The sequence below is a fragment of the Akebia trifoliata genome, chromosome 1 (assembly GCF_017979445.1).
Source record: "Akebia trifoliata isolate Shusen 1 chromosome 1, ASM1797944v1, whole genome shotgun sequence".
Classification (NCBI taxonomy): Eukaryota; Viridiplantae; Streptophyta; class Magnoliopsida; order Ranunculales; family Lardizabalaceae; genus Akebia; species Akebia trifoliata.
This window is the reverse complement of record NC_141375.1, coordinates 30,219,126-30,242,772: the sequence shown is the minus strand read 5'-3', so window position 1 is coordinate 30,242,772 and position 23,647 is coordinate 30,219,126. Positions and strand designations below refer to the sequence as shown.

General features: G+C 34.3%; 2 protein-coding genes across 2 annotated transcripts; both read left to right on the top strand.

Moving 5' to 3' along the window:
• Positions 1 to 229: 229 nt before the first annotated feature.
• On the top strand, positions 230 to 4,501 carry GH9B8 (glycosyl hydrolase 9B8). Its single transcript, XM_086450620.1, has 5 exons — positions 230 to 534; positions 632 to 844; positions 938 to 1,138; positions 1,266 to 1,520; positions 3,675 to 4,501. The coding sequence occupies exons 1-5, from the start codon at positions 310 to 312 to the stop codon at positions 4,329 to 4,331; spliced, it is 1,551 nt and encodes a 516-aa protein (XP_086306746.1). The 5' UTR covers positions 230 to 309; the 3' UTR covers positions 4,332 to 4,501.
• Positions 4,502 to 17,913: 13,412 nt separating this feature from the next.
• LOC147411633 (Major facilitator superfamily protein) lies at positions 17,914 to 23,351 on the top strand. Its single transcript, XM_086450610.1, has 5 exons — positions 17,914 to 18,089; positions 18,195 to 18,309; positions 18,421 to 18,638; positions 20,320 to 20,870; positions 22,354 to 23,351. Exons 1-5 carry the CDS (start codon positions 18,087 to 18,089, stop codon positions 23,243 to 23,245), a joined length of 1,779 nt encoding a protein of 592 aa, XP_086306736.1. The 5' UTR covers positions 17,914 to 18,086; the 3' UTR covers positions 23,246 to 23,351.
• The last annotated feature ends 296 nt before the right edge of the window (positions 23,352 to 23,647 follow it).

Here is a 23,647-nt window from a genome sequence, read left to right as displayed (position 1 = left end):
CCAGATGTAATCTGGGGAGCCATGCTATTCTGTATGAATAGGGGCTGGAGAATCCTCTAAGCCGCGCCGAATATTCGAACAACTCGAGCCAGATTATACGCTTATTTTGCTTAAATATAGTAAACTAAATTGATTTTTCAAATATATTGAGATTCGAGAGAAAGTGAAATATTTCATGTGAGAGACACGTGGTCTTCAAGAAAGAGAGACCTTTAAAAAGAGAGAAACAGAACAGACAGAGAAGAACCCTTACTTCTTCTACTTCTTTCCTTCTGAAATCTCAGTTTTAGAAGGGAAAGAGAGAGGACAATGGGAGGGAACAATCCATCAGCCTCGAGATTCTCACTACAATGGTACCCCTTCATTCTCATCCTTTCGATCTCCATCGTCACTGCTGCTCAGGGTTTCGATTACAGAGATGCTCTTACTAAGAGTCTACTATACTTCGAGTCACAACGATCAGGTCGATTACCTTATAATCAAAGAGTCAACTGGAGAGACCATTCTGGACTCACAGATGGGTTAGAACAAGGGGTGAGTGGACTCAATTCCCCTAATTATAAAAAATTCTCTAAAATCAAGAACAATTTTGTTTGATTTACTTATGTTTCTAACATAATTGTGATTATAGGTGGATTTAGTGGGAGGTTACTATGATGCTGGTGATCATGTAAAATTTGGTCTACCAATGGCCTTTACGGTGACGATGCTATCGTGGGGTGTGATCGAATATGGAGAACAGATCGCAGCGGCCGGAGAATTCGATCACGCAATCGAAGCCATCAAGTGGGGTACAGATTATTTCATTAAAGCCCACACTAACCCAAATGTGTTATGGGCAGAGGTACTAATAAAAAGTCTCACATTGTCGAAAATTTTGATTTTAATAGAATTTTTTTTCTAAGTTCTTAATTATAAAATGATGATGATGAATCAGGTGGGAGATGGAGACACAGATCACTACTGTTGGCAACGACCCGAGGACATGACGACCTCTCGACAAGCATATAAGATCGACGAAAAGAATCCCGGGTCGGATCTAGCGGGTGAGACCGCAGCGGCAATGGCGGCCGCATCGATCGTGTTTAAGAAATTAAACCCACATTACTCTCACCTACTCCTACACCATGCCCAACAGGTGAGATTGAGAATGAGATTAGTGTATTAGATTGGTAGGTTTATGTGGTGGGGTTCTCCTAATTAAATTTAGACGATTTTTTTTTTCTTTATATACTAATTTGTTGATTTGGTTTTTTTAATTGTAGTTGTTTGAGTTTGGAGACAAATATAGAGGGAAGTATGATAATAGTGTTGGAGTGGTGAAGACCTATTATGCTTCCGTGAGTGGTTATAAGGATGAGTTGTTGTGGGGGGCTTTGTGGCTTTACAAGGCCACCGACAAATTAGAGTACTTGAAGTACATTATTAACAACGCTCATGGCTTTGGTGGAATTGGCTGGGAGATTACCGAGTTCAGCTGGGATGTTAAGTACGCGGGTGTCCAGATCCTCGCCTCCAAGGTAAACTTTTTCTACTAATTTAAAGTTTTGAAACTTTAACCTTCCGAGTCGACTCAACTCTATTGGATTTCAAAGTCATTTGTCCTCTAAATTTTCTTGATTATCAAGCATCTTATGGGTTTGTGACCAAGACCACATCTCAAGAAGTGGAGGTCTTGCGTTCGAATCCCCCCTTAAGGGTAAGTCTATGTGATTTATCCGAGAAATTACCTAAGGTGAAATTACACGTTCTTCGAGGATTAGTTAAGTATTCAAAGAGATTCAAATATCTCAATCCCCAAAATACCACTTGAAGAATCTTTGAGTTAACTTATCTTTGTAAGTCATTAAATTGACTTGATTCGATGAACATGAGAGAAGAATTTTGGAGTTGAGTCGTGATAATCTGACACTCTTTTCTCAGACGGCCCTTGTACACTCTCATCACAAAATCGTAGATCTTTTATTTTGAGATACACAATCATTAGTGTTTGGAATTTTAAAACTATGGTTTGATTCAAATTTCAAAGAGAGAAACATCCTTTAAATTTACACTTTTACTTTTTAAAGTTTGTACCTTAAGTGGGCTTTTAATTGAGGCATTAATGATAGAAGAGGGAAATGATAATATGAGTGTCACGTATTACACAATCATAGGTCATCAATGATTTTCATTGATTATTACTGACCTAAAAGTGTGGTTGAGTTAATTTGTTAAAAGTGTGGGACCATTGTTTTTGTTTTGCGTCCAAATGATTTGACCAATCAGGTCATCACAAATCACATTGTGTGGTTTAGTAAAACTACCTCTGACATCTATCACCATCATAGTTCCATGTAACATTCATTTCGACGGTGAGAGATGGTCCATGTTTTGTAAGGTACATAGAGAGATTAGACCCTTTTGATAATTGAAGAGTGCTTGAACGTTGATTGTGGTCCCTATACATATTATGAAAATATTTAATTTGATCTGAGGGACTACATCTAGCGATTTCAAATGTCCGATGTAAACCTTTCATGAGATTAAGTTTCATATTCTTCAACTACTCAAAAGATGTACCATAGTTCTATAGATGGATAAGTAGGTAATCCAAGTATCTGAAACATCCTCGCATTTGAGCCACGTGTGTAGATATTCCTGAAATTCATGGTAATTACCATTTATATGATTGTATTTATCTTTAATTAATATTATAATTATAGCGAAAGAAGGCAGAGTAGAAATGATTCAACACCAAATTTTAGATTTCACAAATGCCCTCACTTTTACATTAAAATTTGATATAAGTAAGAATCATTCTAGTCAAAAATGAAGAAAATTGCAGCCCACAACTTTATAATCACATTGGTTAGTTTTAAAAGTACAAAAATATCTTCTTTTTCTTTATTTCTATGTAATATTCAAAAACTCTTTAACCAATATTTTAAATTATAGATAAACCCTTTTGATACATGTGCATTTTCACATGCCACCTTTTAGTATAGATTAATATTCTAGACCTTTGCAATTTATTACCTCCATTGAAAAACTATTATTCTAAATGATATTTTTAATTACTATTTTTTAAATTTGGGAACAATAATAATTTCTCTTATGAGCTCTGTGATTGACTGTAGAGAAAACATTTTTCAAATAATCAATTCTCAAATAAAATGATTCGCAAAAATACATTTTCTTAAAAAAGTGTTTGCCAACGAATTTTACGGCACTTAAGAAAATGTCAGAAAGGAGAATTGGATTTTAGTTTCGGAAGTAGTAGTAATCGTGAGATTAACATTGGTATTTTCTGAGAAAAAGTCATTTTTCCGAGGGTTGGGTAGAAGAATATTTTCTTACTATGATAGTAAAATTTATTCTATGATGAAATTGATTCCCTTGAAAGTGAGCAATTGTACACTAGCAAACCCAATTTCCATGGAAAATCATTTTCCCACGAAATATCGAAAGTAAAAAAAAAATCTTGACTTCCATATATGTAGAGTTGTCAACGGTTAAGATCAAACCTATTCCAATCTGATTACTTTTGGATCTGGATCAAAGATTTAGATTCCAACGAAACCCAATCTGACAAGGGTCTAGTTCAAATCTATTACACCGATGCCTAAAGTTTGGTTTTTTTTTTTTTTTTTACATTGTTGCAATCTAATTCGAAATCATTCTCTTCTCTGCAGTTACTGATGGAAGGGAAACACAACGAAGACGCTCACATTCTCGAGCAATATCAATCAAAAGCAGAATATTATCTATGTGCATGCCTCAACAAAAACAATGAGAGCAACGTTGACCGCAGCCCTGGAGGCCTCTTATACATCAGGCAATGGAACAACATGCAATACGTATCGACAGCAGCTTTCCTTCTAACAATCTACTCTGATTATCTAAAAAATGCAAATCAGAAGCTAAATTGCAATGGAGAAATGGTGGAGCCCCAAGAAATATTAGCCTTAGCCAAATTTCAAGTCGATTACATCTTGGGTTCAAACCCAATGTCCATGAGCTACCTAGTAGGCTTTGGGTCCAAGTACCCCAGGAGTGTGCACCATAGAGGTGCGTCCATCGTATCATATAGAGAGCACAAAGGGTTCATCGGGTGCACCCAAGGGTACGATAATTGGTATGGACGGAAAGACCCAAACCCAAATATCCTAATCGGTGCCCTAGTCGGAGGACCCGATTGCCAGGATAATTTTCGGGATGAACGAGGAAATTATGTGCAAACTGAAGCTTGCACTTATAATACTGCACCATTAGTTGGAGTTTTCTCAAAATTTCACCAATTAGAGAATCAAAACCTATCCCAGTTTCAATCTTTAATTTCTTCTTACTAGACTTAAATTACAAAGAAATATAGAAGAATAAATTTTTTTGTTCTCTAAATTTGTTTTTTAGTGGCAGAATCTTCTTGCCCACTTTGTACCTTCATCCCTATAAATAGGAGATGGAAAAATATAACTTATCTGAAAAAAAAAAATGATTTGGTTTTAATTTTCTTTGGTAATTGAGGACGTGTATGTTTGCAAGAAAAAAAAAATTCTTAAGGAGATTAATTTGTCAATAAAATATGACGGGAAATTCAATTTTATGAGAAAATATTTGTAAATGTTTGGTTGTATATATAAATAGGAAAATATTAACAAAGAAATTTGTTTTTAGTTCCAGCAAGACTTTCTATTGCAACGCCATCTAAATATGACTCACTTCACACCACGTGATATATTGATATTTACCTGATTTTATCTTCTTTTTTTTTTTTTTTTTAAGATTTCTCCATTGATGTGAGTTGCAGAGTCTGCCCATCACGAGAAGTTGACCGACCAATTAAATTAAATTATACGGGTTGAGGTAAATGTGCCACGTTTTTGATAGAGTTGAAGCTCCTAACAACCCCTATGAGGACTCATGAATCATGTTAAAAGCTCTCAATGGCTCAAATCCAATAACTTTGGTTCCAATTCAATAAAAATCTAATTTACTAATTTATTGGATTGACCCTACGTCAATCATATTCCATAAAAGAAAAATGCTAAAGTGACTGTATAGGACACTGCGTTTCACATTGTCTTGACGTGGAGGTGCGCATTGAAACATAAATGCTTTTCCTCGAGAAAAGTAGTGAAAGCATCAATGGTTCTATGCGCACCTCCACATTAATACAGTGTGAAATGCAATGTCTTGGACTGTCACTCTAGGACGATTCCTCCATAAAATGTAGTAGTACATACATAAATAAAGTTCATTTGTATTTTGTATATCAATCTGATTTGATCTTAGTACCATATATTATATGAAAATTTTAACTTTAAAATTGAGATCTATTATCAATTTCCTTTTATGTTTATCTGATTGGATCCGGATTCAATATGGTGCATACCTGATCCATTATAAATCCTACTTATGACTATCATGCATTCAACCATTGAGAAATAAGGGTGATTTAGATGTTTTGATGATGAAATCTCTAGACCAATCACTCCAACTGTCCATATCTAAAATTGAAATATGACACACAAATTCTTGACTAACTAACCCATAAAGGTTTTTTTTTTTTTTTAATGATTAACCCAAAACTTTTTGACTCATTCATGGTTGTCTAATTAATTATTGTGAAACCCTTTCCTTACTTAACATGGTAAGATTTTGACCTTTACTAAATGTCGTTTTGCTCAAATAGATTTCCACATCAGAAATCCAACACCACAACCCTTAAGTTTTATCAAAAAATTCAGATACAACAAAAAAAACATTGAAAAACAATTTGTTTTGAACAAGATCTTAGGTATTGAAAATGGACTACTATCAAACTTTCATATAACTCCTAAAATTAAAAATTAAAAAAAAAATTGAAATTCAAGGGTGGAGTTTTTATTTTTTTATTTTTCGAAAATTTATAGAATTCCATCATCTACAATCTTGAAGTATTTGCTCATGTTTTTGGATGCCAAGAGGTGATTCCAAGGATCCTTATTAAAGGAGAAATCCTTACTTAACTTAATAAAGATTAGGGGGATTCTAAGTGAATTTGAGTCCTGGGATCAAATATAAACATAGTCACGGTTGTATAAAATAAAGATGTTTATAAAAACATGACCAACTTTTGATAAATTACAATTCTTGTTCACTCCTTATTTTAAATACAATAACAATATCGAAAATTAAAAAAAAAAAATTTCACAAATTTAAAGTGACAATATCATTGATATTAAATGACTATCTTGCAAATTTCCTTACTTTTAACGAGATCATTACTATACAAATATCGAGTTTGCACTACAACGATAATGAACGAGTTTGTCACTTTAAAATTACAATCTTGTCACTTGATAAACTATTTAGCACGTCCACGTTTTAGTAATTAAAATGAATAATTAGCTCGAATCGTAATTTACCCAATAAAGTAGGGGGGAAGAGCTTTAAAAGTACTCCACGTGGCATTTTATGCCATGATTGTGGTGACAGTGTTGTCCCAACTTTAAATGAAAAGTCTCTACTTTATAGTTTACAGTGTGTGTGGAGTTAATGATGATCACGGAGACTTAGAGATAGTTAAGATAACATGTATATATTATCCTGTTATTACGGAATCATGACTTGGCTAACAAACAAACCCACTCACTCTATCTGATTTACACTTTTCAATTAAATGTTTACGTAATCACGTTGGGCGTTGCCTTTAATTACGGAAACTGTCGCAAAAGATTGCGATTGGAGACAACAAGCCTGACTTATACAACAATGGCCACGTTCTTAAAAATCAGATCTTCATTTCATCAGCGGTTGAAAATTTGCCACGTATAACTGTTACACATCACATCAATCATAGAGAATTAATGCTCTTTGTTCCCGGTACATGAAAAACAAAATGTGTAGATTTGACTCATTATTTTAAATTGACTTTTTTAGACAATGCTTTTCTTTCTTTTCTTTTTTTTTTCTTTTTTTATTTTGCATGCGTTACTGAATGGTAATTACTTTCACCACTCATTATCCTATAATTTTTGAGTCATGATATATAAATTTTTATCCCTAATGATAGTGTATGTCACCTTTGAGAAGAGATTAGATTTTTTTTTTTTTAAAGTAATAATGAAATAATTGTGTTGGAGTGACCTCAGCAGAAGACACCTTGACGTAGTGACGCACACATGTCCGTAGATATATTTTACTCGTATATCGAAGAAATGCATTTACAAACATATGCATGCATCACATCAAGGTGTCCCTCCACTGTGGTCATTCTAACATTAATCATAATGAAATATTGTAAAAATCTGATAATTATTGAAATCGTTGTGTTGAGTGACCTCCAATTGAAATTTCATATCGCACTTCTTAATGTGAAAGTGAATAAGAACTATAGATACTCTTTCATTGGAATCTATGATTCTTATCCACTTTCACGTTAAAAAGTGCAATATAAGATTTTAGCCTGAGGTCACTTCAACATTATTCTTATTGAAACGTAGTTGAGGGTTGGGTACAATAGCATAAAGTTGCAAATTATTTCGTAGATGAAGAAAATTGGAAAAATCATGGGAACTAACATGATTAAATCAAATTAATTAAGAACTTAGAGAATGAGTAACGTATTAAAAGATCAAGCTAGATTAAAAAGCTTATAAATGGATATCGAACTATGCAAGCATTACTTTAAAATTTGAACATAAAAATTTATACATCATTTCTTAACTTAAAAGGTCATTGAATTTTGAATTAATACACACCCTTGATGCACATTAGGATAAAGGTATTATGCAAATACATTAATATATATTATTTTTTATGAGAGTGAGAGTGTTTCATGAGTATCCTAATAATTTGGTCTATGAATAACTTGATGGGAGTAAATCCATTGTCGTACTTTTTCTCTGTAGCTATCTATAGTGAATTTGGATGATTAAGATTTTTTCCATGTCATCTAAATTACAAATACACATAGTTAATATTTGGAGTTTCAATGATTGCCTATTTTCAAAACTTTCATCTTGGCTTAAAAAGGTTTTTTTAATTTTTTTTTCTCCAAATCTGATCTATGCAATGACATCTAGAGGATTTAGGTGTTAATAATTTTTTAAGATACTCTATCTTGACTATGGAAAATTCGCTACATCGAACTACTAGAAAGATAAGTTCAAGTGGGTTCAATTGTGTGCAAAGAGATGAGATAAATCTAGGCCAGGTCGACGGGTGCTTGATGAAATTAATTTATAAGACAATATATAACAAACTACAATATATTTGGCCTCTTGAGGTGTGGCCTTTTGGAGAAAACATCATTTTCCATCTCATTTTACACTATAAATATAAGCTACAAAATCTCAAGTATACTCTTGAAGTGTCGTGATTTTCCCATCATAAATCCGAATGTATTGAAAAGATCGATGCCAACAAGTTTAAGATGAATCACGAGGAAAAGGCCTTGCCAAAAATCCTAACTTGACCTGTTATAAGGGTCATACTGCTTACTACTAAACCCTAATCTAACCCAAATTTCACACTCGAAAACCATGAACCCAACGTTACTATTTGGGCTTAAGATCAAGAGAACTTCTCTTAACATGCCAATTTTTATTTTTTATTTTTAACTTATAACACATAAATCTATATGTAAAGAGTCATTTAATTTTAAAAGAATTGAGGCTTGTAAGTAAAAGTTAGTGTGCCAATAGAATCTCTTGAGGTAAATTCCTTAGCTTTATTTCTCGGACAACCCGCCCTGGATTTGCAGGTGATCAGGCCTAATTAACATCCTCAAAACTTGGCTTTGACAACAATACTTGTATGCTCATAGTCATTAAATGCATAACAGGTTAATTTAGCCATTAAAAATCATATGTTATGTGCATTGCAATGCATATAATTTAAATCACCTTCTTCATATTAAAAATGTCCTTGTCCATTAAATTATTTGCTTAGTTAGCATTTGCTAATGACATGTTCAGCGTTTCTAAGTTAAAATTTTAGGCCGCCATCTATGGAATCTTAGAGAATTATTTTGGAAAGATTTGATTTCATAAAAATATTTTCTTAGAAGAAAATTTTCTAAATTTCCAAGAAGAATTTTAGTCCAAAAAAATTACCTGAATTTCTCCATGAAAGAAAAATGTACCACTTTCCACAAAGGGCCTTGTCAATGTTGTGCTGCTCATTTATAAAGAAAAAAAATGTCGTTTGGTAATGAAGTACCTTTGGCACGATAGAGAATTTCTAAATTATCAACTATTGCAAGGCCCAAGTTTTCATATAAAAGGTATTATACAAATCAATAAATTTATTTGGGTACGTAAATATTTCAAAATCATGTCCAATTACGTAATTGAACCAAAAGTCTTATCCGCATGTATAAAAACACCCTTGAATTTAATTTTATCCTAGAATCTCTACTGATCTTTATAATTACCTAAAATTACTCATAAGAGATAGTTCATCTGATCTATCACATCGATGTGTTACTCAAGGAATAACAAACCAAAAATTAGACACCAACGGACTTACAATGCAACCTTTCTTTTAAAAAAAAAAAATTGAGACGAAACTATTGCCAAACATTCCCTTAAAGTCTTGTAGCAAATATCTTAAGATCTAGGGAGAATGTAAGACATTGGTGACTTTATTTAAATAGAGAAAATGAAAAATAGAACCCACAACGTGCAATTAAGGAGTACTACAGGTTATGGTTGGGTTTCTTGCAACATATAATAAATACGTGTATCATCTTGAGTCCATGACACATGGGATGTGTCAAATGTTAAGGCTGGAATTCGTACATGCTGTAGTTCCATATAGGGCTCTTAATTGATCCAAACCCAGATATGACTGGAATCATCATTTGAAGTATGAAACTTAAATCATATATGATATGAGATTACAAGCGGGCATCGATTTCAATCCTGCCTTTAATCTTTGTTCCTCTCCTTGGAATGTTTGGTGCTCGTTAGTCCTCGTTCATTTCTTCGTCATTGAGGGGAAATGACTGCAAATACACTTAAATGATTAAGTCAATTAAAAATAAAGAAAAATAAATGTTAAAAAAGGAAGATCTAACGTAACTTTGCCTTTAACAATTTTCTCTTTTTTGATTTATGTTTTGTGCCGAAGCGTAACAAGAGAAAACAAATAAAAATGAAAAGAACACACAAGTAGAAGGAGAAAATCCACTATCAACAATATATACAGATTACACGCTCCGTATCCTCTACAATTCTCTCATCCACAAGAAACCTCACAGAGTAAAAAGTATAAAAAATCCTAACCCAAAAATGCATAGACCCAGTCGGGTAACTTGACCCATCGGGCTGAGCCTACTCAACTTTGGAAAAGATCCCCTTTGATATTGTTTTACCTCTTGAAGTCCAAGCCCAATAAAATACTAGACGTCTCACAACAATTTTGGATAGGTATGTAAAGGTCAGATTGTCTATAACTCTATTCTAACTGGTGCCCTGCTTTGTCAAATTGACGCTAGTGAGTCAGTCAAACTACCCATGCAGTGTGTGCATGAGTTGCCTACCTCAATCCAGCAAGTCAATACTATTACATATCATATGTGTATATTTATAATAATCCATATCGCATGGAGTTATGCTGGGGTGGCACAATGACGTGGTGGCATGCATATAACCGTAGAAGCTTTTCTGCGAGATATGAGTAAAAAGCATCTATGATTATGCGTGCGCCACCACATCATTCGTGTCACCCTTGTCTCCGTTTGTGTCATTCCAGCATTAGTCTATCGTATATCTAAATAAGATTCATATGAACATACATGCATGTAGATTGGATCTATATCGGAACCCAAATCCTTCATCAATATCCCTACTTATCTGATTGGAATGGATTGAATTTTGGGTCTAATATGGTCCATTGATTACCCCTAAATTGCATCTTCTCTGTCTTGGATTGGGGTGTGAAATGGGTAGACTATGGGTCGGCTCCAAGTGAATCCAAATCCAGATAAGAATTACCCACCCAGGCCATTTATCAAATAGTACACCAGTGGGCCCAAAAAAGAGCGGCACATGATATTTTCTGAAGTTGTGGGCTACGGGGTGACCTTGATGTTGTGGTGCGTGCATGTCCATGTGTCCTCTCTTGAGGAGAGGTATAAGACCACAAGCTTTTAGGGTTGGACATGGGTACTGGGCCTGGAATGAGCTAGATATTTGATTATTAGGTTCGGATTTGGACTTTGGTTGGAGATGGACTTGGAATGGGCTATGGGACAAATTTTAGGTATGGGTTTTGAATATGAATCTAGATCATGATTTTTTGGAGTATGGACTTGGGTTGCGGGTTTAGACTTAAGGCGCGGGCTTACGTTGAGGATATGCTTGGAATGGATTATGAGCTAAGTTGTAAAACTAGATTTAGGTTGAATATATGGGTAATGGGTTTGGATTGGTTTATAAAAAAAATGGGTTTAGGTTAGGGACAAGGTTTGGGTATGCAAAGCAATATAAAATTAATTATTAGATACCATGGATCTAGTGAAGGCCTTTGGCTTTTATTTGAAATTAAATTTGAGATTTCAAAATTTTGGACTTTTTCAAGTGGACTTGTGAAAATTGGGATGTCTATAATTGGTTTCATAGGGATTAATTTTAGAAGAATGAATGAGATTTGAAGTTATTACCTAGGGAGTTCCTAAAATCCAGTGGAATGCATTTGACAATGAGATACAAGAAAAGTCACCCTTCTTTTGAAGATTTGCGAAAAGTAAGGGTGCACACGGTTCGGTTTGAGGACAAAATTGGAATCAAACTTGATCGATTATACAAATCGGGAATTGAACCGACTACCTCTTATAATCGAGCTAACCAAAACCAACCTTGGTTCAGTTTGATTCAGTTCCATTCTTGAGTCTTCGAAACATAGATATCAAGACACCAATAATCAAATCTTATGATTAAAAATCTACGACCATCAATGATTTCAGTCAAAAGGCGCAACAAATAGAATATCATTGACAATATAATATTAATCTTTTTAATTTCAATTATCTACTTAATAAAATAAGTGTTTTTTTTCAAAATTGAAACTCATTAGACAGTTAGGACCATGTCATTTGGACCACTCAAATTGGTGATTAAATTTTATTATTATTATTTTTTTATTTATTATGTTATGGGTAAGTTGGACTTGAACCAACGACGTGTAAGTTGTTTTGCAATATGTCAAACCAACTGAGCTATGAGACTAAATTTGTTAGCTTACATAAAAGCAAACAATGAAAGTGCGCGAAGAAGAGATTCTCTTTTATCACTTCTTCCATGGCATATGGCACAGTGGCACTCTTAAGGACCAAACGTTTTAATTGGTCCCACTTGGTGTCTAGACGATTATATGGCCCCTGATTTGACAAAAGTCTCCTGCCAGGCTGCCATACTTTCATTTCCACTTATTTGTGGGCCTTCAAAATAAAAAACAATTAGTCAGATTCATGACTCCTAACCATTGTATTTGAGCACTTTTTTTCTTTTTTTTCATGGCAGATCTTATAAGAGGCCCATGGGTAAGTTCTAGCAATCTAGCCTATTGGGTCTGGATATGATCCAATAAAACGTTGGATCAGTACATTAGGATTGGATCTAAATAGGATAAATTTTGATTTGATAAATACAATTATACATTCATCGAATTGTTTATAATTATGAATTTGACATGATTATTGATCATTGTCCTCTTAAATATTGGCTAAAATGGTAAATCCTACTATTGTTCACCATCAATTCGGCTACGGTTCAAGCTAAAATGGGTGCCCATTGACACCTGTATGAACGGATCTGCATATGTATGATCCATGCATTGCAACCCTTACATGAAAATATTTTCAAAGATATTGGAGACTTATGCCTTTAGGTTTGCTTAAGAGTGAAGTTCTTATCAAAAGTGTTATGGCTTTAAAGAAAGAATAATGCTGAAGCGACCTCATATCGCACTTCTTGACATGAAAGTGTATAGGAACCATAGATGCTTTTCATTGAGATACTAGTGAAATAGCATCTATGATTCCTATCCACTTTCACGTTAAAGAGTACAATACGAGATCACTCTTGCACAACTCTTAAAGAAATGGCCTTTTACTTCTAAAGTTCATGACTGAAAATGCAGTTTTTTGTTAGAAGTATTACAACTTTAAAAGTAGTGAAGTTTTTGACATTTGGATTTGGATATTTAAGCTTTTGAAGTTTGAAAGTGTGCATTTCTTAATGTTTAAGTTTCTTTAATGAAGGAGGATGTGAGTAAGCCAGTGTTTTATCTCCCAATTATAGTTGTGGATTTGGGATTGACCATAGCCCCATTGTCATAAGATGGAAATCTTCTCTCTCTTTCTGTCTCCACCTTTTTCTCAAGATTGAAAATAAATTAGCAAATGATGTCGAATGTGAGAGGGTCTGATTAATAAGAGGACAATGATCAATACCATTTTCTTATAATTAAAAAGATGATTACATCAGTGAAAGTCGTCGATTTTGCATGATGAACAAGATGATAAATTTTATGTACTTATCATCGATAATTCTCTGTAATTTTCCTTCTATTTGTGTTGTCTTTCTTCTCTGTGTCTTCCAATTTCCATTATTTAATCACACAAAGATTTTACATGGTTATCTCAAGATTGAGGCACATACACATTTCACGTCGATTCCACTATTAGGAGAAAACTTGTAGTTACAGATTACAACCTTTCACCAAAAATGAGAAATATAAATACCCCAAAAAACCTAACTAGGGTTTTACATAGACTACTTAGAATTTCGCCAAGAATAAAGAAAGAAATCTCTTAAAACATACCAAGCAGGTAGTAAACACTAGAATTCTATACATCAAAAGAGCAAAACGCCGGAAAGTACGAAAAATTACTTAGAATTTTGCCATAAACCCAAATTCATTTAGATTGTTAAAGTGTGATTGGCAGGTACTTCATCATAATAGAGTTCGAGATGAAGAATTGGATATCAATCTCAACAATTAATTGTCCGAATCACAAAGTGGGCGTGGAAGTTGATCTTCTCCACATAATGATTTGCAATTGCCCAAAAAAATTGGTGGAATTAACAGCCATATCTTAGAAATCTTAGGTGTCCCCAGAAATGGTAGGAACCCAGCCAGCTATCATCATCGACCCATTTTTTTTAATTTATTATAAGCCTATGTTCTTGGATTTGCCATAGTTTTATGGCCTCTTACATAAAGTAGAAGATTTTTGAAACGTTGCACCATGCATGGGCCTGGGTGTATGGGCCCATAATAAAATGGATCAAACTTGTGTTTAACCGCACTATAATAGATCAGGATTAACATTTCTCATACCAGGCCCATCAAAATCTCAACTAATTATGGCAGTCAATGGGCAGTTGAGTTATCGGGCTGGACTAGGACTGATTCATATTTGGGTTTTGCAGGCTTGGAAGCACAGATTGGGCTTGGACTAGGATTTTGAGGCCTGGTTACTAATGGGCCCTGTCACTGAGAGTCCTAGTGCCAATCAGGGACTACAAGTGATACTTTGGGACCACGGTACCACGCTCGCTCGTCTTTTCAGAATCAATTCCATTAATGATTAATTGTGAAATGTCTCTCTCTTTCCAACCCTCATCCGTCATCTTCGATCAATTTTTGGCTAAGAACATATCTTTTAATGATTGATTGTGGGCTCCACAGCATCAAAAATGTGCACCGTTTTACTGTTAATATAGTCAATCAGATTTGGATTTTACCATGCACTTGTTCTCTACCACATATTCATAAAGAAAATGCTGAAATGACAAAAAGAATTTACTGCAATTCTCACAAGTCTGACGTGGGATGTGCACATAATCATAGATGTGTTTTTTCATGATATGAGTTAAAATCATATATGGTTATATATACATGTTCACGTCGAAATTGTGAGAATTACAGTAAATCCTGTGTCACCCTAGCACGACTCACATACATACTAAGAGATCACACATTGGCTTTAGGAGGTCGAAAATAAAATAAAGTCTCTCAATTTAATTCTCATAAACTCCATTTTCCAATGGAGTAGTGATGTTTCTACTAAGAAGACAACATACTAATTTTCGTGAGAGAGCAATCCTCAATTACCTCTTTCAAAAGGAAAATGCTAGAATGACACGGTATTTTTGCTATTCTCTCAAGTCTGATGTGGGATGCGCATATAACCATAGATGTGTTTCCTCACGATATGAGTAAAAACCATCTACGGTTATGTATGCATCTCCATGTCAGAATTGTGAGAATCACAGTACATCCCGTGTCACTCCAGCACGACTCATTTCAAAATAAACTTATAAATCAAATATTCTAATTTAGGGGTGTCCATGGACATAATTCGAGTTTGACTTTTAGAGATTGTTTAACCACTAACAGATAGTCTGATCATACATTTCAAATTCGGATGTTCAAGGCTCATTTGTATCTTAATTTGCATTTTTTCTTCTTCTAATAATTAAAAAAAACCCACATCCACAAGCAGATTTAAAGTAGGGGGCACTTGCTCCCATTAAATTTTTTTAAAAATTGCTTCGTCCTATTGGTACTTGGATTGATTTTGAGTTTATCGCACGTAAGAAAATTTATGGCAATTCCCCCCCTCCCCTTCTCATTTTTTAAATTTATTATAACACCCTCTATTTAGATTATTTTTGAGATACCACTGGTGTTTTCCAACTATGGCATACCATTTTGACCTTGATAACCCCCCTCAATTTTTCAATGAATATTTTAGACACCCTTATATTTTTTCAATAGATAACATGCCACCCTTAATTTCAAATAGATATTTGAGATACCCTTTATTGATGAAATGGCCCCTTTTCCCCTCTATTATTTTTGTTGATTTGAAATTTTGGACACCCTGCATAAATTTGTCTTTATGATAGATTAATGGCAAATGACCTAAATGCCATTTTTTTTTAATTTTTATTAATAAAAAATTCTTAAATTTTTAAAAAAAAAATCAATCATCTTCAAACTCTTCAAGCTGAGCGGATAAGTTTTATCCCAACTCGCCAACAAACGTACGAGTGTACTACTAGCCACAATTTTGCAATTTTGCTTTTGTTATCACGTGGTCTATGGCAGACGATTGAATCAACTCGAAATGAATGATGAAAGTGTTTTCAATGTGATACGGTTCAGGCTTTAAGTGTGGGCCAAAGGAGTTCAGCAGAATGTAACATAAGCGGTTGAGGATTCTACACATCACATGTGTGTCATTTCAGATGTTGGTTAATTCTAAACGCCTTCGAAGCTGCATCACATCCACATAATTAATAATATTCCCCAACTCTTACGATAAGTACAGAATTTTTAAACGACCGGTCATTGTTCCTCTCTAGGATATGTGGAGACCATCCAAACCGTCCAATAGCCACCCTTATCTCTCTCTCAATCAGTCCTTAATGGGTAACTCAGACACAACTCTCCGGATTTTGAACCCCACACCGACTGATTTTTTATTTAATATCCAAAAACACGTCTTCTTCTACCCTTGCCTTACTTGACAAAGTCATCTATGATAAATTTATATATCTTCCTTAATTTATTAAGAAAATAAAACACTATAAAATTTTGAATAATTAATAAAAATATCCAAAGAAGAAGTGATGATCTTACCACCAAAATCAGAGGTAGAAGTGAAGGATTTTGGGAAAATTACTTAAAGGAATCTCGCAGAAGGGTATTTTTTTTAAATAGTCCTTAATTTTTCAACGATTGCTTAATAATAAGACATTTAGTAAAAATTTTCTTTCTAAATGGTACCTAGACCTCATCTCCCATATTTCTCAAGATTGAAAGTCTTACAAGTTTGAATTCTTCGTTTTTATCTAAAATTTGAATTTTTGACAACTCAATAAAATTTTAGAGGTTCCATTTCATTGTAAAGGATTTAAGAAATAATAAGTCATTTTCAAAGATTTTTTCAAATATTCTAAAGATGTATGTAAAAAAATTAGTATTTTTTCACCTTTTTTTTTTTTTCATTAGTTTTTAAATAAAAATCAATCAAGAATTATTCTTTTGGGTTGAAATCATCTAAACAAGTCGTTGTCTCAAGTTTTTAGTCAATCTTTCCATAATGGATGGATTTTACTAGTGTCAAACTCGACAATACATAAAGGTGAGTTTGACTAGGGGTGTTAATGGGTCAATTCTAGTTCGGTTCTTAAGGAACTTAGAACTATAACCATTAATATTAGTTCGATTCCGATTCTTGTCAGTTCTGATTCTCAAGAATCAAATAAGAAAAAAAGTATTTCAAATCATTATAACAAAAAATTTCCTTACAAAAATTAACATATAATCAACAAAATTATTAAATTAGTTATAATTTGTTATACTAAAAAAACAAAATAATGATTTTTTTTCAAAAGTTAAAAAGTTATCTTTCTTAAAAGTAAAAAAAAATTTAGAAAAATAACTCATTTTGAGTTTCAAAAGATAATTTATATGAAAAATTGAAGAATTAGATATAACATGTATTTATTTTAAAATAAAAAATACCTTAAATCTTCTATAGTTTGAAAATAAATCGGTTCCGATTTCATTTATTTTGGAGCCTAACGGTTCCGATTCTTGTTGATTCGATTATATTTTTGATCCGGCTCTAATCGATTCTAATAAAAAAAGATTTGGAACTAGAGCTTTTGGTTTGATTTCGGTTAAATGGGCTCCCATTGATACCCCTAAGTTTGATAGTAAATTTTTTGAATTTGATAGTACAAGGACTATTTAGAAAGAAATTTTTTTTTACTAAATCTCCTGTTAAGCACCGCACAAAACTTAAGAGTTATTTAGAAAAAAATCCTTCCATGAGGGTCCTTTAAATAATTTTCCCATTTTAAGTCTTGGTATTTGTCCCTCATAGAAGACCAGGACAAGGAGGAATTTCTTTAGCTTGAAAATGCAATCGTATATCTAAAAGATTCACCAAAACCTTAAGGGCTATATCTAAATTACCCCTTTTCTGTCCGCCTCTCTCTCTACTATCCTCTTTTAAGCCTTGGAGCTACCGCCCTGGATCAACTAATCATTCTCATTTCCTTCATCCCTCTGTCTCTCTCTCTCTCTCTGCAACAATGGTAACCACATTCAAACTTCCAAACAAATCCAAAAATCCCACAAAGTTATGAAAAAACATGCTAATGGGTTCTCTTTCTTATCCATTTTCCTTATTTTTTTTGTAGGTTTCGGCTGCAACCCATGGTGACAGTGAAGATGATAGAACAGCAGTAGACTTCAGAGGAAATCCAGTTGACAGATCCAAAACAGGAGGATGGCTTTCAGCTGGCCTAATCTTAGGTATGTTTCTTTAGTTTTTAAATATTAATTAATGTGTCACTCTTCTTGTTTTTTTTTTTTTTTTTTCACATAAAAAGTTAAACTATTTTGTCTGTTTTTTTGTTAGAACAGGTACTGAACTTGCTGAGAGGATTTGCGTTAATGGAATTTCGATGAATTTGGTGACTTATTTAGTTGGAACTTTGCATATTTCGACCTCCAAATCTGCAACTCTAGTTACTAATTTCATGGGTACTCTCAATCTTCTAGCCTTTCTCGCTGGTTTCTTGGCTGATGCTAAGTTAGGCCGCTACCTTACCGTTGGAATATCTTCGACTGTAACTGCTTTGGTAAGCATCATTAAATTGAAAGAAAAAAAATAAAAAAATAATGCTGCAGTGACCTCACGATGGAACCTCATATAGCACTTCTTGATGTGGAAGTATATGGTTCCTATCCAGTTTCATATCAAGAAGTGCGATATGAGGTTCCGTCTTAAGGTCACTCCAGCACGACTAAAAAAGAAAGATAGATCCAACTTTATTATTTGGTGTGTTTTTAAAAGAAGATGGGGTGGTGATATATTTAGTTCTAAAACCAAATATGAGATTCTAGGGATCTCCAAAAATTAATATTATATTAATCTCTAGAGAACAAACAGATCTCTAAGAAAATTTTATTTTTCCTCTCATCTCAACCATCTATTTGAAGGAGAACTGGATTCTGCCATGAAAATTCTGAAGTTAATTAGAAAACTAGATCCACAAACAATGTTTGAGTCTCTCCAAAGATACATCCTAGGATCCCCCCACAAAACATGCACTGATTCATAGGAAATCTATGTTAATTTTCTTTCTCCCATGGTTTTAAGTCTTGTCCAAGACCGAGTGAGTCATCTCGGTACCGTTAAGCAACAAGATGGACATGCGCTGAGAGCACTGTGTCTCAACTTTCACACCCTCTCGTGGGATAAATGAGATGACTCGAACGATATTTTGAAAATCTTGAACGAGACAATAAAACAAAGCTGATTCAATTGGGATTTTATAAATTTTGATTAAAATAATTAATTTTTTTAGAATTTAAATATTATTATATAAATAAAATATGATTTTATGACTAAATATCTTCTAATCTATCTTATTATATTAAAAAATGTAATTAATTTAATTTAAATATATGTAAATAAATCATTGTAAACCGAGTCAAGTGGTTTGTCTCGTTTAAGATGAGTTGACTCGTCTAAGACAACTCGATCTCCTCCACGGACAAGACGAGACATCAAAACGAATTTTGAAACCATGCTTCCTCCATATCTCAGTTGTATGATTAAACCTTGTTTGAGATTTGAAAAGTCCTTTTTTTAATGGATTATAGGAAAATACTAGCTAGTATTAATATCAAACAAATGGTTGAGATAGAGAATATTCCTAGGGATTTTTGAGAAAACTTAATCACTTGAAAATATATATTAGAATCGTGATAATCCGACTACCCCACGTGGCAAACTCAATCGACTACCCTGACATGACAAGTTCGGGATCCGTAGATATGCGCTCATCAGAATACACGACTGAACTTCCCCATAAAAAAAGTGTATCTTGAGGAAACCATGTTTCCTGAGGAGTACAAATCTACGGATCCCAAACTTGTCACATCAGGTAGTCAATTGAGTATGTCACGCAAGATAGTTAGATTATCATAATTAAGTATATATGTTTAATGGAAAGCTACCCTCAAAAGCCTTTGAGAATAGAGAAGTCCTATATTTTATTGACTTGCCCGGGTGAGATGACCTAGGCAACCCCAATAAATATTTGAGTTAACATGAACTCATTCTCAATAATAAAAGAGCAAGATTCGTTTAATTGACTCCAAATCTTTAGAATAAGATTTCTTTGTTGTTGTTGTATTGCTTGGCCCTAGGAAAATAAGTAAACTAAAACTCAATGGTGTCTGATATGAATCTAATTGGAGTCAAATTTTAGAGTTTATAAACTTAACAACAATTAATATTAATTTGTGTGGCAGGGGGTGATATTGTTAACGATAGCAACAACTATACCCAACATGAGACCCCCATCATGCAATGACTACAGAAAGCAACACCATCAGTGCATTGAGGCCAATGGGCACCAACTCGCAATGCTCTACACCGCACTCTATACAATAGCAATTGGTGGTGGTGGCATAAAATCCAATGTTTCGGGATTTGGATCAGATCAATTTGATATTACAGATCCCAAGGAACAAAAACGTTTGGTCTTCTTCTTCAATCGTTTCTACTTTTGCATCAGCTTGGGGTCTCTCTTCGCTGTGACGGTTTTGGTGTATATACAAGATAATGTAGGAAGAGGGGTTGGATATGGAATATCGGCAGGGGCAATGCTTTTAGCAGTTTTGATATTCCTCGGTGGAACACCATTCTATCGATTCAAGAAACCTCAGGGGAGCCCACTGACGATTATATGTAAGGTGATTTACTTGGCCTGGAAGAAGAGGAATTTACCCTACCCTTCAGATCTCTCTACTTCTTTGAACGAATACCATGATGCCAAGGTCTCGCATACTCAAAGGTTTAGGTAAGTGTCTTATAAAAAATTTGCTCTGATATCATGTTGAAATATGACAATGAGCTTCTCCTCCTCCTCCTTGTGTTACACTAATTCCAAATGGAATTTAGACAACGCTTTGGTACTATATATTTTAAGAGTCATAGTTAATTAAAATCATAGTTTTAAAACCCAGTCATTTAAATACCCTTAAAAACATGAGAAGTATCCTTTTTTTGCATGAGTTGACTCAGCCTAGTTGAATCCCAACTTGACTGAGTCGATGTTAAGTATAAGTCTATTGAAATTTTATCGAATTGAGTTAGCTAACCGAGTCAGAATTTGTATATTACATATTTCCAGTAGTCTGATAAATCACTTACATTTATATGAAGTGGGACCACCATCAACCATATTGAATAAACTTATGCCATTCAGGAGGTACATAATGTACTATAGATGATTGATTAGTTGAATGGTTCAGATTGATCCATAGGCCTAACATCAATTGGTTTTGTCCTTGGCTATGCACATAATTTTGTCTGTGAGATGGCACAAATTCAAAGCCTCATCCAAAAATTTGATGTAGAATGAATTTTGTTCCTCTATTAAATTCTTGTTCAAAGTCACATCTTCTTTTATTGATAGTGAGTTCTTATATGCTTCCACTGCCTTAATTCATGTTCTTTTGAGTCTTCTTTTCGCCTTGTTAGAATGTTAAACTTGAATCTAGGTTCTATCCGAGGTTGCAATTTACTTTAGTTGTTCAACCCACCAATCTCGATCAAATTTTCCCTTGGTTTATCATCAATTATAGTTGTTTTCTATATTTTCATAGATGTGATTATTATTTAATTTGCATTTCTTAGACTAATTGATGTTTTTAATTTTATCTCCTACATTTGGGAAAATGTGGGAGTGGCTCCAATAGACCATGAACTAAAGAAAGTTAGAAGGCTTGAACGTGTCCAACCAATGCTGATTGCAGCCCTAGTTAGAATAAATATTAAGTCGAAGATCCTAAAAGAGCGAAGAGACCTAAAAAAGCGTTGACTGAGATAGAGAAAGCAGATCTGAAATCAGTCTAAATAACATAAGACTTGACTTTTGCCAGAGTGGAATGTATGAGCAAGATTTTTTTTTATTTATGAAGGGTGTTCTGGACCTAGCAGGGGTGAGGCAATTGACCTCTTAAAGCACCATATTTCGCCCAAATCCCCTGGGTATATGCAATACCCCACTAACCCCACATACTGGGCAAGACGGGAAAATTCATTTTGGGTGGCCAACGAGGGGATTTGAACTCAAGACCTCTCCCTTTTTAGAAGGATGCCTTGACCACTGCAGCCAACGCTTGTTGGATTTTGGAACAAGATTCATTTAGCTTAGCCTAAATCTTTCAAATGAGATAACTTATTTCTAGTTTTATCTTTCTTCATCTTTGTACTCATTCTCATCTCTATAGTTACATGGAAGTTACTAACCTTATCTCACTATCCGTGCCATTTACTAGGTGCCTTGACAAGGCAGCAATCTTAGATAGCTCCGATGCAAAAGGAAATGAAGGTGGCGACAACCATTGCGTAGTTTCAACCGTGACACAAGTTGAAGAAGTAAAGATGGTACTCAAACTCATCCCCATTTGGTCCACATGCATTCTCTTCTGGACTGTTTACTCTCAAATGACAACCTTCTCAGTCGAGCAAGCAACAATCATGAATCGGAACATTGGCTCCTTTGTCATCCCATCGGGTTCGCTCTCCTTCTTTCTCATCATCACAATCCTCCTCTTCACTTCCCTAAACGAAAAAATTCTAGTTCCGTTTTCGCGAAAATTCACTCATAATGTTCAAGGCATGACAAGCCTACAAAGAATTGCAATAGGCCTCATCTTTGCTATGATCGCTATGGTCGTCGCTGCCATTGTTGAGAAACAAAGGAGGACGGTAGCAATTCGAGAACAAACCCAAATAAGTGTATTCTGGTTAGTCCCTCAGTTCTTCTTAGTGGGTGCAGGTGAAGCATTCGCTTACGTTGGACAACTCGAATTTTTCATTAGAGAAGCTCCTGAGAGAATGAAATCCATGAGCACAGGCCTCTTCCTTACAGCAGTTTCAATGGGTTTCTTTTTTAGTAGTTTGTTAGTTTCTTTGGTGCATAAGGTGACAAAGAATGGTTGGATTAGGAATAATCTGAACAAAGGGAAGTTAGATAATTTCTATTGGATGCTTGCAGTGTTGGGAGTGTTGAATTTCTTGATTTTTCTTATATTTGCAATGAGACACCAATATAAGGTACAACAGTATAGTAATTCTAGTAAGGGAGATGAGAAGGAGTTGAAGGGTTGGAATGATGGGGGTCTTGAAGAGATTGAGAAGAAAGAGGCTGTTGAAGGGGTGGTTTAATTAGCTCTTTACTTTGAAATCTTGTAATTGAAATGAAATGCAGCCCCATAAAGGGAAGCATTTTGAAGAGTTTCTTTTATCCATAGATTCTTCTTCTTAAGCTTTAGTATTGTTTCTCTCTCATTTCACATTGTATGCAAGTGTTCATGAAAATCCTTCATTTTTCCACAAATTAATGTGTAGTACTACGTGAAAAAAAGGGTAAATTTGACGTTGAAGTCCATCGTATTTGGCTAAATCCAAGAAATTTTGAAGAATTGGACGTCGAATTTACCGCTTTTTCACGTAGTGAGTTATGGATATATGCAACCCCAAGGGGTTGGCCTAACGGAAAGCCGAGCTTTGATAAGCTTCTCAGGAAGAGTAGGTCGAGTGTTTGAAACCCCACGAAACTATGAATTT

Bases quoted from the DNA above. Each gene is read 5' to 3' on its own strand.
- LOC147411633 (XM_086450610.1), top strand. The intron at 18,310-18,420 runs GTATGTTTCTTT...TTGTTAGAACAG, and splicing joins TTCAGCTGGCCTAATCTTAG to GTACTGAACTTGCTGAGAGG. The intron at 20,871-22,353 runs GTAAGTGTCTTA...GCCATTTACTAG, and splicing joins TCGCATACTCAAAGGTTTAG to GTGCCTTGACAAGGCAGCAA.
- GH9B8 (XM_086450620.1), top strand. From the start codon at position 310: ATGGGAGGGAACAATCCATCAGCCTCGAGATTCTCACTACAATGGTAC. The intron at 845-937 runs GTACTAATAAAA...ATGATGAATCAG, and splicing joins CAAATGTGTTATGGGCAGAG to GTGGGAGATGGAGACACAGA. The intron at 1,521-3,674 runs GTAAACTTTTTC...TCTTCTCTGCAG, and splicing joins TCCAGATCCTCGCCTCCAAG to TTACTGATGGAAGGGAAACA.